Raw genomic sequence first — 16,203 nt, 5'->3', positions numbered from 1 at the left:
AAATAGAAAAATACACACAGGATTCTAACTCTCTTCACCATTAAACCAGTGGTTCTCAACCTTCCTAATGCCATGGCCCTTTCATACAGTTCCTCATGTTGTGGTGAGCCGCCCCACCCGTAAATTATTTTCTTTTTTTTTTTTCCGTAAATTATTTTCGTTGCTACGTCATACCTGTAATTTTGCTACTGTTATGAATCGGGCGACCCTGTGAAAGGGTCGTTCGACCTCCAAAGGAGCCGCGATCCCCAGGTTGCGAGCCGTTGCATTAAAAAACCCAAATCAAACTGGGTGTTCCTTTTTTGCTTAAGAGTTTTATAGTCAGTCAAACAACAAAGATCCTATTGAACACCAATTTTGTATAGTGCATTCCACCATCAACTGTTGCTTTAAATTACCCGAGCTAACTTTCTGGTAAATATGTACTGAGCTCCCAATACTTGGAAGATGTCATTTTAACCTCCACAACAATTCTAGAAGCATATACCTGTAAGCCTCATTTTACAGGCTAATCGCTTTCTGAAGGCCTTTCTGTTAACGAGTGGACGAGCCAGGACTTGGCAGAGAACACGTTCCCACCCTCGAAGTCACCCTCGCGCACCTGTGAACTGATCGAGGCTCTCCACTAGGTGTGGCAGGGGGCTCTCCTTCATGAAGGTCAGGCAGAGCTTCCTCATTCGTTTCATGAGCTTTGGCAAGCGACTCAGAAGTTCTCCCTCACAGGGCAGAGGAGCAACAGCATGACATGGTTCTGGGACCACGGCCTGCGAGACAGAGAGCAGGTGAATCTCGCCGCCAAGAATGCCACTCTGACACCCTCCTCTACCTTCTCCACTGCACAGGTGTAAACTGCGAAGCTGAGCCCCACTCAGAGTTCAGCAAACACTGAATTCCTTATCCCCACCTCTGAAGTCACAGGAGTACAATGTCATGATACTAAAATGGAAAAGACATGAAGCACTGCTGCTCCACGAGACCACCGTGGCAGAACCAAGTCACCCGGCCTCGAGCCCCTACGGTAGTCAGGAGCTGCGTCAGGCCTGAGCTAGGAGCACAGCAGGACCAGTAACCTAACCGCCGAGCCACACTGTGTCTCAAAACAAGTGACTATCAGCCAAACCCTACTTCTTCCCCCAACCCCGAATTCCTGACCACCATGTTTAATATCAGGAGGATAAAGGAAAGACCTGTCACCTACGGGGCATAGTTTCATCACCCTGCTTCCCGAGACGCCTATGCACTCAGCGAGAACGGTCGGCTTGACGACTACATTCCACAGAAAAACAATCCTGGCAGCCCAATCACATCTGTTTTACTTTCTGAACTACTGAAACATGAAAAACTCTCTGGGGACGTGTCCGGAGGCAGAGGGACTGCCCTCCTGATCAGTGCTCCCGACTCTTGGAGCACACGTAGCAGCAGGAGCCTGCCCCTCCTGTGACACACCTGTGCACCCAACGTCTCTACCATTTTCGGTGCTCAGGCATTTTGTAATCCACCTTTGTACTGTTGGGGCTTGAAATTGGGCACGGCGGCATGCTCACCACAGCGATACACCCACTCTTGATGCCCTTTGTGCAGCCGGAGGCAGCGTTAACCCCGCCCACGCATGAAATGGCCACAGGCAGGCAGGCACTGCCCGTAGCCAAGCACTAAACCGAGTGGAGGCCAATGCCCTGTCCTTTTTAGTCTTATTGTGCAGTGGACTGAGGTGAACGAACTCCAAAGGGGTTTCTTTGCCTAGTTCAAAGGAAGTCCCTTAGATGTCAATAGACACTCTTCGCGCGCTCACACCTGTCCAGCTGCTGGCCAGGCCAGCAAGGTCTCTCGCAGCACCCTGTTCAGACTCTGGATGGGAGACAGGTCACTTGCGACTGCATCTGTTGGCCCAGACAGGAAGTCATATTGCTCCTCTTTGTCACTCTCCACCAGGGATGAGCGGCAAGGCTCACTCAGCACAGCTTCAAATTTCTTCATGAATTTAAAAAGTGTCCTGACCCAGGATAACGACAGAGATGGGAAGAAAAAATTCGAATGCAACGTGAGGAAATATAAAAAGTGCAATGTACAGCACCCACATGCGCACGCATGCACACACATTTAAATATATCATATAGATATATATACATAGATATTTTTAAAGCATGGTTACACAGTCACCCTCCTTTTACATATATGCAAATACCCATCTGAAGAAACTAAAGGCAGGAATCATGGGGTCAAACATGCCTGGTGGCGGCAATACTTAACCCCTCTATAGGGTGCCGCCCACTGTGGCCTCGGCTTTGACACCTCCTTGCTGGGGGTGTCAGGCCACACAAGCTCAAGGCAGCACCAGGCCAGGCCAGGAAAGCAGTCATCTTGCTGCCTCCAGCTCCAAATCGCAGCACTACTCACCCCCATTTTAGATGGTGAATTACCTGTGTGTCTTTTCCACAGACTGTTTAATGGACCAGAAGCTGACATCATTCCACTTGGATATCTTAACAAATTCCTGTAAAATGAGCGAAGCTTGTGGGACAGGCTTTCTACAGCTAGAGTGAGTCTGTCTTCTACCTACCTCACCTGCCAAAGACCAGAACCCACCCCCACGCACCCCCAAACACAAGCCTGTGTGTCTGAAAACAAGTCCAACAAGTCTTCGAAGGAACCCAGTGATGGTCCCCAAAGGATGAGCAAGTAAGCACTGCACCATGCACCGCACCCACCTCCAGTCTCTTCCCACCGCAATGGCAGCCGGCAGAGCAGGGGAGACCCGGCAGACTGTTCGAGGTCATCCCATGGACCAGTGGTTCTCCACCTATTTATGTCGCGACCCTCTCATACAGTTCCTCATGTGGTGGTGACCCCCAACCATTACATTATTTCTGTTGCTGCTTTATGACTGTCATTTTGCTACTGCTATGTAGTGACCCACAGGGTGAGAACTGCCGCCTTAGACGAGGCTGAGGAACCCATTCGCAGACAGGCAGGGCCCGTTCCACTAACACACCTGGCCAGGCCACCAGTGGCGGTGCACCCTCCGCCCAGGACCCCCTCATCACTGTGGGTAGACACAGCTCGTCCCACGGCTCAGTAGGTAGGAGGGTGGACTCGCGCTCCCCCAAGAGTGCGTGCCAAAGCTGCTCATCTTACTTTAAGTTCTTTCTCTAGAGGTGCACGAAGCTCCACAATTTTGGCCTGGACCTGGTCAAAGAACTGCCTGTAATAATGGTACAGATTCCACAGGACACTGCAGAGTGAATCTGGAAGAAATGAAGAGGGACCAAGGCGCCACATGTGGTGCGTGTGTTACTGGCCCGTCCAGAGTCCCCCCCCCTCCCCCCAGTGCAGACCCCTCCTCACGACTCTAGACCAGGAGCTGACCACACAACGACCCACAGGCAGACTGCGCACTAGCGTGCCGGGGTGCCTGTCTCTTCCGGAGACACCAGCTGTGCCCCCACCCTGCTTCCTGGCTCCGGCTGCTGGTTGCGCTTTACCTTTTAAAGATGACACACTCAGGGGTTCTGCTAAGACCGCGACTTCCCAAGTCTTTGAAACGATTTGGAAAGTAAAGAGCAGCAGAAATGGGGCCTACTGGTAGAGATGGTGGATTAGGAGGTTCACCTTGCCTGAGCACTCACAAGGCAACCTATACGGATCTGACAGTGTGTCATTTATGCCCAGGTCTTTGATCCGTGGTGGACGGGGCTCTCAGGAGATTAAAGGACCTGACCGTGGTCTGGACAAGCCAGCAGGCCACAGTCACTGTCTAGACAGAGAAGTAGTGGCCCCACCTGCCAGATCCTGCACTTGGCTCTCTCTGCCAGCGCACCTGTCAGCAGCAGTCTGGTCTATAATCCGTCTGTTCCTGGCCACATGCAGGGCCACTACCACAAGGGTCTCCTTACAACCTGCTGCGGGCCCCCAGTCAAGAGTATAGTCAGCGTCCAGCAGCAGCAGCGCTGTCCTCACCCTTTCCTTCAGCCTGGGGCATCAACAAGACGTGGCAGTGGAAGACCAGCAGCATCTGGAGTCGCACGTGGAACTCGCCCAGTGAGGACCCCTCAATGAACGCTTGTAAAGTGCTGACCAGCAACATCAGGGTCATCCGTTTGTCGTCTGAGTGATTTAGAGAATAAAACATGACATGTCCTCAGTTAGCCAGCCCGCTCTGCTCACACTGTGCACGCACTCCATGATGGTGCAGACCCGGGGGTGGGTGGGGGGTGCTCAGGCAGAGGCTACCAGTAACACAGGCTCGAAAGCAAGAACCACAGCTCAACCCCATGTGGGCATAAAGCCATCAGCTGCCCACGTCATGAAACCGATTTAGGAGGTGCCAGTTGCGAGCATAAAATGGGCCACTTCAGCACAAGTGCTGTAGGTTAACTCCTCCCCACCACAGGGGCATCTGCGGGCCATGTCCATTGTCTACAGAACACAGAGAATGAGGAGGCCTTCTCCGTTGACTGGTTCTCAAGTCTTTGGGCAACTCACACAAAGCCCAAAGCTCCCAGCTTCAACTCTGCCCTCAGCAAACCCAGACCTACACCCTCGCTGACCTCTCAGGCTTACGCGAAGTCCTCTTGGACACCCTGCATGGCTCCGGTGAACCCAGGGGGCTGGGAAAGTCACACGGTGCAGACCCCCAAGTTCAGCTTGTCGTCTAGACGTCCCCCGCCTCAGGGGGACATGACTCCTGTGACCTACTGGATTTCACTGGCTGATTTTCCCATATGCATCCCCTAGTCTTCCTCCCGTTTCCATCTGGAAGCTCCGCAGAAACTTTTTGGCCACTAAAGCAGCACAATGACACATGGCTGGTGGCTGTGCACGAGGTGCCCTGACTAGGAATTGAACTTGGGTCTCCGGGATGGGAGGTGAGAATTCTACCACTGAGCCACCACTGCCCTTCAAGCTGAACTCAGAGTTTCTACACAAACAGGCCACAGGCGGACGGCGTTACCTTCCTGCTCTTCTGTTTGCTCCTGCATGTGCTTCTCAAGCATCTGATAGATGGAGAACCAGTGCTTGGTGGATTTCTCAGTGTGGCGTTTCATGGTATTATCCAGACTCAGGGACCAGCAGCTGGAACGGGAAGAAAGGGGTCGGCAGGGAGGCATTTGAGACTGCTGCTGGGAATATCTGCAATCACAGAAGCAGAAGCTGCCCGGTATCTCGCGGCAATGGAAGAGATGCTCAGGCTGCTGCCTCCAGAACGGATGTTTTTCTCCGGCCGCTATGAAGTCAGTTTACTGCCTTGCTTTTAACTCTGTGATTAGTGAATGAAAGGTCCCGGCCTGTTATTGCCACACCCCGCAAGTCCTGAAAAGTACAACCCATCAAACAAAGACAAAAGCCCAAGCTCAGGGGAAGGGAAACACGAGCATTACTTACTTCAGCTCCAATTTCCGCCATCGAACGATCAGCTGAGTGACCGCATTGAGGTGTGTCCGGAGAGAGAGAGTTCGACTTGCATTTTGCTCCCAGTCCTAAAGAAGCAAATTTGGAACTGACTATTTAATCCTGTCATTGGCCTTCCATCAGGAATATCCTGGTGAACTCGGCTTTCCACGTGGTCTTCCTAACACGTACTGCCTCCCCAGCTTACCCGCCTGGCAGCCTCCTGCCAGCACAGACCACTGAAGAGGCGTGGGAGCCCGGGTCTGAGTTCTGCTGACTGAACAAAGCCACACCGTCCTGCCAACATACACAAGCCCTCTTATCCAGCTTATGGTGGGAGGGGAGCGTCCCCACACTCAGCTGCAATGAAGGCCTCCAGGAAGTGCCTGGCAGAGGGCTCCCTCAAGTGCTGAGCCCCATCCACAAGAGGTGAGCCAGATGGTCCCTATGCGGGCACCAGGTTCACTTGTTCTGACCTGATCACATGCCCAACAAGATGAACCTTCTTCCACCCAAACTATTGCTCGCTCTCTCACAGTGTAGGGGCAACAAATCTTTTCTCAGGTGCTTTCAAACTAAAGTGAGGAAGAGAGAGGCCGTCATCATCTTACCTGAGCCTTTGCTAGAAGGATCTCTAAGCCATTCAGGAACTTTGAGATGGGGCTGGAAAGCGGAAAACTACGAATCCTGTCCATTACAACCAGAAGCTGCAGAGGGAGGCAAAACCCGCGTCATCAACATCCCAGTGAGGAGGCCACCAGGGCCAAGAGGCCCCACAAAGTTTCACACAGAGCCTCTTCCGTATAAGCACCTCCTCTGAAAGCTGTGGGTACAACTTCCAGGCCTGGCCATCTGCTGCTTTACTCAAGAAGTAAAAGTTTGGTTTAATTACTACTTTTATTGGTCCTCATAATGTTACTTCTTGACTGCCTAAAGATCAAAGAGGAATCTCTAAGATTAAACTGCCCATCTTGAAAATGCAAGGCCTACTGCAGCACAAGGAACCCTGGCAGCGCACTGATTTGAGCGCTGGGCTGCTAACCGGAAGGTTGATTGTTCAAATCCACCAACTGCTCTGGAGAGAAAGATGAGGCAGTCTGCTTCCGTACAGACGGACTGCGTCAACACTCTATGGAGCAATTCTGCCCTTTCTCAGTGTGGCTGTGAAAGGGAATTGACTCGGGAAAACCAGGAGGCCCTTGGCAACAGCTGCGTCTAAAGGAACAGAGCAGCAGTATGCAGAACATCTTCCAAACAACAGACAAACACCACCCATGGCAAAGGACTCCCCGAAACATCATTTGTACACCACTGACGTTCGCATGGCATTGACAAAGTAACTCCCGCTGATGGGGGTTCTTTAAACCACCGTGGAAGGAGCCCTGGCCCCTAACAGTTGAGTGCCAGACTGCAGCCACTTGCTCACGCTCCGCAGCATCAGGGAGAGACACCTGGCAGTCAGCTGGGACAAGCCTCGGGGGAGGGCCTACTCAGCGACTCGGACTCGGTAAGAGTTGAAATCTCCCCAACAGCAAGTTCTTGTTTATACGCACAAATGGGTGCGTGCATGCCCCTCACGATGGCCTCAGGCCATCCCAGTGCAACTGGGAACCTTTGACAATGCCCCCCGCCCCTCCCTCACTGGCTGCCCTACCTGTTCAAGGGCGGGGTGTTCTGGCCAATCCTGCAGCAATTGACTGACGGCGTCTGAGAAGCCCTGAAGCACAGGTTGGCACTGGCGGGCTTCAGGAACATTGGGGTGCTGGTAAAAGTCATAGGGCCCATCGGGCTTCACCACCATGTCCGAGGCAGACTCCCCAAAGAGTGTGTTATGGGAGAGGGTGCAGGCCAAAAGCTGACTGCCCAAGAGTTGGTCATTCAGCTCCACCCCTGTGAGGTTCAACAAGAAGACAGCAAATTCAGGGCCTGAGCAGCAGGTCCATCAAGAAGCTACAAAGAAGCTGGAAATATGCCCCCAAACAATAAATTCATGGGGCCCAATGAAGCAGGTATTTCAAACCTGTTTTCCCCATAGCACCATTGGCCTAGAACACTATTATTCCAATACGACAGTAATCACCAGAGGCTGCAAGTGTCTGGATATTCTGAGAGACATAGATTCTGCTTCCGTGTCATCAAATGGAAATAGAATTCAGCTTGACTCACTCAAAAGTCCCCTCCCCTTTTTTGGAAAACGGTGTGTAAAGAGAGACAAAACTTAACATCTCCTTCCTGCTGGATGGACTAACTGACAAGGTCCTGTAGTGAATCCCATTAAACCATAATCTGTAAGGTAAACTCCCAAGTAAGTTCCCAGTTGCTCCCAGGAAGACATTACTTCCTATGAAGCACGGAAGCTATCGGAGGAAAGTACAAATAAGGTACAAGGGGAAAACCCTTTAAACTAAGTCTACATCCTGTTCTCGTAATCCCAGCGGTCCAGCGTATTCAAACAACAAATCTATCTTGACTACAGAACTTCACGGCTGTTCTTTTGAATTGGCTTAGACTTTTAAAGCTAAGGCGACATCATCACCAAGGAGTTGGGCGAGTAACAGGAAGTAGCAGGTCCCCCAATTTGCTCTGGCTCTCCCACAGGCATACAGACAGCCACCCGCCGTACCCATCAGAGGGTAGAAGTGTGCTACAAGGCAGGCCCCGGTCTGATAGCAGGACAGGAACAGGCGGAGGTAATGCTCTGGCTCATGCGGCGGCACCGGCTGCTGGTACCAGAGGGACCGCGCAAAGTTGAGGCACAGCTGCTGGTGGATCAGCATCACGGCTTGCATTGAACTCTGGGAGAGAAGCATGGCGTCAACAGAGGCTCCTTCTTCCTGAGCACCTGGAGGGTCCTTCTTCTCATCGAGTGTCGGCTCTGCCGAGATATCGGCAAAATCCTGTAAATGACAGTAGAGTATTAACACTGAAAGGAAGAGCTGGGTTCTAAGCAGACTCGACGGAAAGGAAGAAGCAAAGCAGGAAGAGGAACGGTCGAGAAAGCCAAGCCGCCTTCAGTGCGTGAGGCCTGCATGCCGACCGGAGGAGAAACGCGCGTGCTCTCCCGAGCTCTCCTCCAGAGCAGTCCTACCTGGTCATGCAGCGGGAACTGTCTCCGAAACTCCCGCTCCTCCTCCTCCTCCTCCTCACTCAGGGCCGCCCTGCTCCGGTACCTGTAGAGGCTGCTTTCCTGCTCTGCCTTCTCTTGGGCTAGGCGCTCCTGTTCATCCCACTCACTGATGATTTCCTAAAAGGCACACGTGCAGAAGGGCGCTTACCTGCCTTGCCGAGACTGACAAAACCTGCTTCCCCATGACAAAGAACACATCAAGGTCCAAAAAGACCCGAAACCCAGAGGAATAGCAAGGCAACATGCCCAAGGAGGTCGGGCAGGAAGCTGCATTTCCTAAATGCCTCCTCGCGGTGCTGCATGTAACCGTGTCCCTGAGATTCTCCTTTCAAGAGTTTGCACCCAGGAATACGCACTGCCGTGTGCTCTTTTTCTTTCCGTTTTTCAAAATTAAAAAACGCATGTACAAATGTGAATGTTCAAATGACAATTTGCTAAAGGGCTATGGCACACCATACGGTAGAATGCAGAGCAGGGTGCAGGTGAAGACTATGTACTAAGGGACAAATTTCAGCATATGTGGTTATGTTTCAAACTAAGTTATAATTGTTAAAAATAAATTATACACAGTGTTGAATTGTTGTAACATTCTAAGTTTTTGCATTCTAAGGATGTGTTCTAGGCTTGACTCAGTCAAGCAAACAGGCTTGACTCAGTCAAGGGCTCTTTTATCTCTTAGGTATTGGGATGCAATGGTAAAACTGCTAAAAGGATCTGCTGACTAAAAAAGCACTTGCACACGACTGAGCTTAAAAGACTTAAAAAAATTCTTTAGGATGTACCAGGAAGCTTACAAAATTCACGACAAATGGAAGTACGCAAAAATGGAATGTTTTCTCAAACCCACCCCCAACTATCATGACCCCACTTCTACCTTACAAATCCAGCTAGACCAGAACATGTACACTGGTACAGATAAGAGCTGGAAACACAGGGAATCCAGGACAGATAGACCCCTCAGGACCAATAATGAGAGTAGCGATACCAGGAGGGGAAGGGGAAGGTGGAGAAAGGGGGAACCAATCACAATGATCTCTATATAACCCCCTCCCAGGGGGACGGACAACAGAAAAGTGGGTGAAGGGAGATGTTGGTCAGTGTAACACATGAAAAAATAATAGTTTATAAATTATCAAGGGTAGGAAGGGGAGGAAATGAGCTGATACCAAGGGCTCAAGAAGAAAGAAAATGTTTTAAAAATGATGATGGCAACAAATGTGCTTGACACAATGGACGTAAGCATGGGTTATTGTAAGAGCTGTACGAGCCCTCGATAAGATGACTTAAAAAAAGAAACTGAAATTTTTTCATGTACTTTTCTTGAAGTCCCATTTGAACCTTAAGCACACACCTAAAAATACACACATCTAAGACAGCCTAAAGTGGGATGGGCTGATGCATTTGTATTAACAGGATTTATGTATAGGATTACATGATCTGTACAAGAAATGACTGCTTCTATTTATTAACTGAATTGTTCACAATGAAGCAAAATGCTATGGCAAACACAGAAGCCACCAGAAAATTTCCTTTAATATCAATAAAAAGGTGACACTTAGTTTAAGGGCATGGCAAAATCATAATAAACAAAGTCAAGAGAAAATATTTGCAGTGTCCATCATGGATAAAAGGTTAATGTCACCGATCTAAAAAATAAAAGCAAAATAACTCTTAAAATTCAAGGGAAAAAAGGCCCAAAACTCTGATAGAAAGATGGGATTGGGGACAGGGATTAGGGGTAGGGGATTAACAGCCAGCCGACCACTCTCCTCACCATCCAGTCTCCAGTCTTCTTCCTCCCAGGCCCTAGGACGCCCTGCGACCGTCCCAGGATGGCTTACCTGGCAAACATGCCTGAAAAGCTGCAGGGTGCGCTGGTCCAGCTCTCCCTTGCACAGCACGTGGGAGCGAAGGTAAAGGAGCGCGTTCATCATCAGCTGCTCCCGGGTGGGGCAGGGCCTCTGGCCCTTGCCTTCCAGCTCCTTTCCGCTGGAGGGCTTGAGGGTCAGCTTCCCAAGGCCCCGCAGCAGCTCCTCTGACTTCACAGAACACAGAGTGTCTGCGTGCGCGTATAAGGTGGGGAAGGCGGGGCCCACTGATGGGAACGCCAGCAGGGATGAGGCCAGGGCACCCAGCCTGTCTGCACACACCACGCTGCCATGGAGTGAGGCATGGACCTCAGAGGCCACCAGCCTCATGCCATGCTGCATCTGGAGGACAGACGCCTGCAGCGGGGACACAGTGTCCGGATACAGGGCATACTCCTCTGCCAGCCGCTTTCGGAACTGGTGGTGTGACTGCTGCCAAGAGGCCTCCTCCTTCAGAAGAGTTTGGGACACCTGGGCAGACCGAGACCCATCCATGTGGAAGGCCTGTAGCAGTCGGGAGAGCAGGTCCTGGACGGCCGAAGGCTTGGCGATGCTGGTGACGTAGTGCTGGATCTCCTGCACCAGGGACTCGTAGGCAGGCAGCTGGGGCCTGAAGGCCTGCTTCCTAGACAGGCTGCAGATCAGATTCTCCAGCTGCTCGATTCTTTGGCGAAGCCACCTGAAGGCACATGAACACATCAAGCAAATTTGGTCAAAGGAAGAACAGCAAGCCAAGCATGGGCCCTTCGGTTGGAACAGTCAAGGGAAGATTTATTATCAGCGGCTTTAGAATAAGGTGCTGACATGCCAGCATGGAGTAGGAAACCCGTGGAGAGGTCTGAGGGGCCGGCCCCAATTCCAGCTATGTGGACAGCTGCCCCTCCCCCCAGAAGAACTTATTTCAGAGGACAGCACTGAAGCTGCAGCTCCGGGAGAGGGACATGTCTGATCAGAGCACACGGGAGCAAATTAAGGAGAAGGAAGAGAGTGGATCACATCCTGGCCCACCAAGCCTTGACGATGATATTCCTGCACAGAGCAACCAATCCACAGAGAAGACCACATGGCCGACCCCACTATGAGACACAACATCCCTCACTGACCCATAGCCCTACAGGGGACAACACCGGAGACACAGTGTGGGAACTGGACCCAACCTGATCCCATCACACTGAGGCAAAATACTTAAGGACGTGCAACAGAATAGCAACTGGAACGGAGCAGTGAAGTCCCCAGGTAATACCAAAAATAAGACTTTGGGGCCAGGTCTTGGCACCCCATCAGACTCGACCAGAAAACACTCCTAAAGGCCAACAAACAGTCCTTGAACTAACTACAAGTTTTTATATTTTGTTGTGTTTTTTGTTTTGTTATTTGCTTTTTGTTGTTGTTTTCTTATATACTGTTGCTTGGCTTTGTTTTGTTTGTTTTTGCGTATGTTATTATCTCCGCAGGTCTGTCTAAATAAGATAGGCTGGATGAACAATCTGGCGGAGAAAACACGGGGACCAAGAATTCCGGGGGACACGGGACAGGGGGAGGTGGGGGGGGGGGAAGTGGTGTTAACAAACCCAGGAACAAGGGAACAACAAGTGACCCAAATCAGTAGTGAGAAGGGTATAGGAGGCCTGGTAGGGCGTGACCAAGGGTAATGTAACCAAGAGGAATTACTGAAACCCAAATGAAGGCTGAGCATGGTAGCGGGACAAGAGGAAAGTCAAAGGAAATAGAGGAAAGAGCTAGGAGGCAAAGGGCATTTACAGAGGTCTAAATAAAGACATGTACATCTGTAAATATATTTATATATGAGGATGGGCAAACAGATCTATGTGCATATATTTATAGGTTTAGCATTAAAGTAGCAGATGGACATTGGGTCTACACTCAAGTACTCCCTCAATGCAAGAACACTTTGTTCTATTAAACTGGCATTCCATGACGCTCACCTTCCCGACAAGATCGCTGAAGACAAAGCGGGAGCATAAGCAAATGTGAAGAAAGCTGATGGAGCCCGGCTATCAAAAGATACAGTATCTGGGGTCTTAAAGGCTTGAAGGGAAACAAGCGACCATCTAGCACAGAGGCAACAACGCCCACATGGAAGAAGCACACCAGCCTGTGTGATCACGAGGTGTCGATGGGATGAGGTATCAGACATCAAAGAACAAAAAAATCGTATCACTGTGAATGAGGGGGAGTGCAGAGTGGGGACCCAAAGCCCATCTGTAGGCAACTGGACATCCCCTTAGGGAAGGGTCACGGGGAGGAGACAAGCCAGTCAAGGTGCAGTGTAGCAACAATGAAATACAACTTTCCTCTAGTTCCTAAATGTTTCCTCTCCCTCCTCCTCCCCCACCCCCACACCACATCATGATCCCAATTCTACCTTAAAATCTGGCTAGACCAGAGGATGTACATTGGTACAGTAGGAACTGGAACCACAGGATCGATGATCCCTTCAGGACCAGTGGTGAGAGTGCCGATACCGGAAGGGTGGGGTGGAAAGGGGGAACTGATTACAAGGATCTACATATAACCTCTTCCCTGGGGGACAGACAACAGAAAAGTGGGTGAAGGGAGATGTTGGACGGTTTAAGATATGACAAAATAGTAATTTATAAATTATCAAGGGTTCATGAGAGAGGGGGGTGCGGGGAGGAAGGGGGAAAATGAGGAGCCAATGCCGGAGGCTTTAAGTGGAGAGCAAATGTTTTGAGAATGATTAGGGTAATGAATGTACAAATGTGCTTTATACAATGTATGTATATGTATGGATTGTGATAAGAGTTGTATGAGCCCCAAATAAAATGGTTTAAAAAATAGAATAAGGCGCTGATGATTTTGCCAATTACATTGGCAACGGAAAACTCTGATGGAGCATCTACCATGGCTGCACATGTTGCATAAGCATTTTAGACGCAGGCTCACTGAACACGTAGCTCAGTGGAGGAGGCACCATTTTACAATCCTTTCGGAGACAGAGAGACACTTCATCGGTTTTAGGTGATCTCCATTCAAAGACTGGCGCGGCACCGAGTCAGAGCCCGCCCCTACTACGGTGGTAACAGGAATGCTTTAATATGGACATACGCTCACAGCCAAGGGCAGCAGAAAAGTACAGTACACATCACCACAACCACTGTCCTTCATGACAAGAACAAGTCCTGGTTCTAACTCTCTTGGCCCCAGGAGAATCCCCACCTTGAACTCCCACCCTCCTCACAGAGCAACTCGCTGTGCTTGACTACGGCCCTGCGTCTGGGACCTGTCTGCTACAGCCATCCCGGGGGCATCACCACCGCAGCGAAGTCAACCACAGAACGGCTTTGTGCAAGGAAGTCGCTGCCCCCATGCAAACGACTCTGCCATGCTACCTGATGTGCGGGTGCAAGTGACCGTCAAGGGCTTCGTCTTCTAGGCCTTTCCCCGTCTGTAGCCGGCATGAGAGATCTCGGGTCTTCCACTCACACTGGAGCCGGTGTAACTATCAGGAAAGGCAAGAAACGGGTCTGCTCTGGTGCAGCACTGACCATGCAGACGGAGACCAGGCCCCGAGGGACGGTCGAGCAACCAGAGCGAAGGAGCCTGACGGACCACAAGGGCAAGGGACCCTGCTCCACGACCTGGGCCGCTCACCACAAAGCTGTTACGTGACAGAAACGGCTATCTTATTCGTGAGACTGCTAGAACTTTAGACTCTCTAACAGCTTAGCCTTCACGGCATCTGATAACAATTTTCTATCCCAGAATAGGGTTAGTCTATCATTATTTTAAGGTATTCAGTGCCTCAGTTTAGTTGGCAGTTCATATAGCAAGGGATAAATACATTATCTGCATTTTGACTTTTGAATTTTAGTTAAACAATAAAAGCTGAAAAAATAAGGGTTACCGTAACCCTTTATTTAACCCTATCCAAACCTATCTGAAAATGTCACCCAAATACAAACATCCAAAGCTTAGTCCAGAGACCCAGAGTCTGGACAGCGAGGAGGATCACTGGCACTGCTTCAGGTGTACTGTGGACTTGCCCGCCCCCGGTGCAGCCCACTGGCAGACACATCAGAACCGCAGGCAGGCACGAGAGACGCAGTCAGGGAAGGAATCCATGCTCCAAACTCATGTCTCGCCTACCTCTTCCTTGGCATACTTGAGCTTGTATTCTCTCTTCACTGCGGGGTCGAAACGTGTCTGGGGAAGCCAGGTTTGAATCTGGAGCAAGCCAAGGCCCACCCAGAGGCTCCCCCGGTGCACCGGCTCGGGCAGGCTCCTTGTACTCTCCCCTTCCCCAAAAAGGTGGCGCAGGGAGGTGAGCATGAGGTTCAACAGCTCCTTGGGCAAGACCTCCTGACTGGCCATGTCCCCAAGAGTCTGGCCCACGTGCTGGAAGGCTTGCTTGTCCCAACGCAGCAGCTGTTCGCAGTTCTGAAAGTACTCCTGCCGCTGGGGCTCTGGGAGCAGCTCCGCCAGGCCCGCCAGGTGTCGGCACAGCACCACCCGCTGGAGTCGCGCATCTGTGCGTCTGTGGAGACAAGGAGGAAGCGCTCAGGGACGTGCTCTGTACCAAACTGCACTCCTTTCTGACAAAAGCACTCTCAGGAGATGCTGCTGCTGGCCGTCCTGTCCATGGATTCCTGCTCTTGTGAACCTTATCTGGCTTTCTAAACTTCAGCCTTTGTTCCCAGATGCTGACAATTCACTGGAAAAAATAGTCAACTCACAGTAGCTCTTTTAAGCACTGAAAATGTGCACTAATGAGAAAGCACCGTGGCCTTCAGCCACGAGACCTAGCCAGAAAACCAGCAAGTGGCGGTCTGTGTGGCACACTACAGCATCGAGCTTTGGGGTGCACTCCTGGGCAGGTGGGCATACCTGAACTCTGCTAATGAAGGAACAGCCATGTTGGTCCAAAGCACAGAGCGGATGTCCTGCAGCTGCTGGGCTCTCTCAACCCATTCTCCCAAGGTGACGTGTGAGGAGGACAGGACGGGCAGGCCACTCACATCCCAGGGGCTTGCTCTGCAGCTGCTGGTGACAACTTCAAAACAGCACTTGGAGAAGATGGCTCTGCTGAGACTGGCTGGGCCCTGAGGGACGAGAGGAGCCAAGGAACTTTCAGAAGTTAACAAGACATCGGGCAGCAGGACTGGGGGCGCCTAAGACTGGAAATGAGAGAGGGTGTTCAAGTTGCCAAAGGTGGATGACCATCTGCTGCAGAGAAGCCTGGGTGGGCAGGCTGAGGGCAGCTCGTAGGAGATTAGGCACCATGGTGCTCGTGTGATTCAGAGACATGCCGCAAGCCTGGGCAGTGGCATTCTTGCCGTCTGGGTGGGGGGCACACCCAGTGAGATGTAGAGGCAGGGAGAGGAGGCAGGGAGCCTGAGCACCCAGGACGCTGAGCTGGGGTGCAGCAGGAGGCTCTAAACCAAGGGCTGGTGCCCAGACCCCTGGGATGGAAACCATCACGTCACTCTTGGAGATACTGCAAGTTTTTACTAAAGGCAACAGAAAGGCTTTGTAATAAAGGGATTCATTTTGAGAGAGCAAAGAAACAGAAGAGACTCCCAAAATAAATTCACATGAATCGTGAGAACCTAGACGATGATAAAGGAGACATACAAATGAGAGTAGAAAGGATGAATCCATCAGTGATGTTACCACATTTCTTTTACATCTGTTTATACAAAAGAAAAAATGCGTCTCTGATGCACAAAACCAGGTACCCAGATGAAACTGGTTTACGTGTAAAAGGAAAGCATGGGTGAATGGTTGCCTGTCACTTTGAGGACTAAAGGACTCTTCAAATCCCCCCACACTCACCCA

At 50.9% G+C, this 16,203-nt stretch overlaps 1 protein-coding gene across 2 annotated transcripts in view; it reads right to left on the bottom strand.

Annotated features, from left to right (window-relative positions):
• The window catches only part of MDN1 (midasin AAA ATPase 1), a 140,666-nt gene that overhangs the window by 26,753 nt on the left and 97,710 nt on the right, over nucleotides 1-16,203 (bottom strand). For both annotated transcript variants that reach the window (XM_075554768.1, XM_075554767.1), the window contains exons 60-74: nucleotides 15,253-15,467; nucleotides 14,515-14,902; nucleotides 13,758-13,867; nucleotides 10,357-11,062; nucleotides 8,477-8,632; nucleotides 8,012-8,285; nucleotides 7,043-7,278; nucleotides 6,000-6,095; nucleotides 5,383-5,477; nucleotides 4,952-5,073; nucleotides 3,958-4,104; nucleotides 3,136-3,245; nucleotides 2,421-2,494; nucleotides 1,795-1,993; nucleotides 602-764 (exon numbers count right to left, since the gene is read on the bottom strand). In XM_075554768.1, coding sequence (XP_075410883.1) covers nucleotides 602-764; nucleotides 1,795-1,993; nucleotides 2,421-2,494; nucleotides 3,136-3,245; nucleotides 3,958-4,104; nucleotides 4,952-5,073; nucleotides 5,383-5,477; nucleotides 6,000-6,095; nucleotides 7,043-7,278; nucleotides 8,012-8,285; nucleotides 8,477-8,632; nucleotides 10,357-11,062; nucleotides 13,758-13,867; nucleotides 14,515-14,902; nucleotides 15,253-15,467 — 3,091 coding nt within the window. The remainder of the gene's footprint in view (nucleotides 1-601; nucleotides 765-1,794; nucleotides 1,994-2,420; nucleotides 2,495-3,135; nucleotides 3,246-3,957; nucleotides 4,105-4,951; nucleotides 5,074-5,382; nucleotides 5,478-5,999; nucleotides 6,096-7,042; nucleotides 7,279-8,011; nucleotides 8,286-8,476; nucleotides 8,633-10,356; nucleotides 11,063-13,757; nucleotides 13,868-14,514; nucleotides 14,903-15,252; nucleotides 15,468-16,203) is intronic.

Source organism: Tenrec ecaudatus, chromosome 7, assembly GCF_050624435.1.
Source record: "Tenrec ecaudatus isolate mTenEca1 chromosome 7, mTenEca1.hap1, whole genome shotgun sequence".
Taxonomy (NCBI): Eukaryota; Metazoa; Chordata; class Mammalia; order Afrosoricida; family Tenrecidae; genus Tenrec; species Tenrec ecaudatus.
Note: the sequence above shows the minus strand (reverse complement) of the source record. Positions and strands in the feature narration are given on the sequence as shown.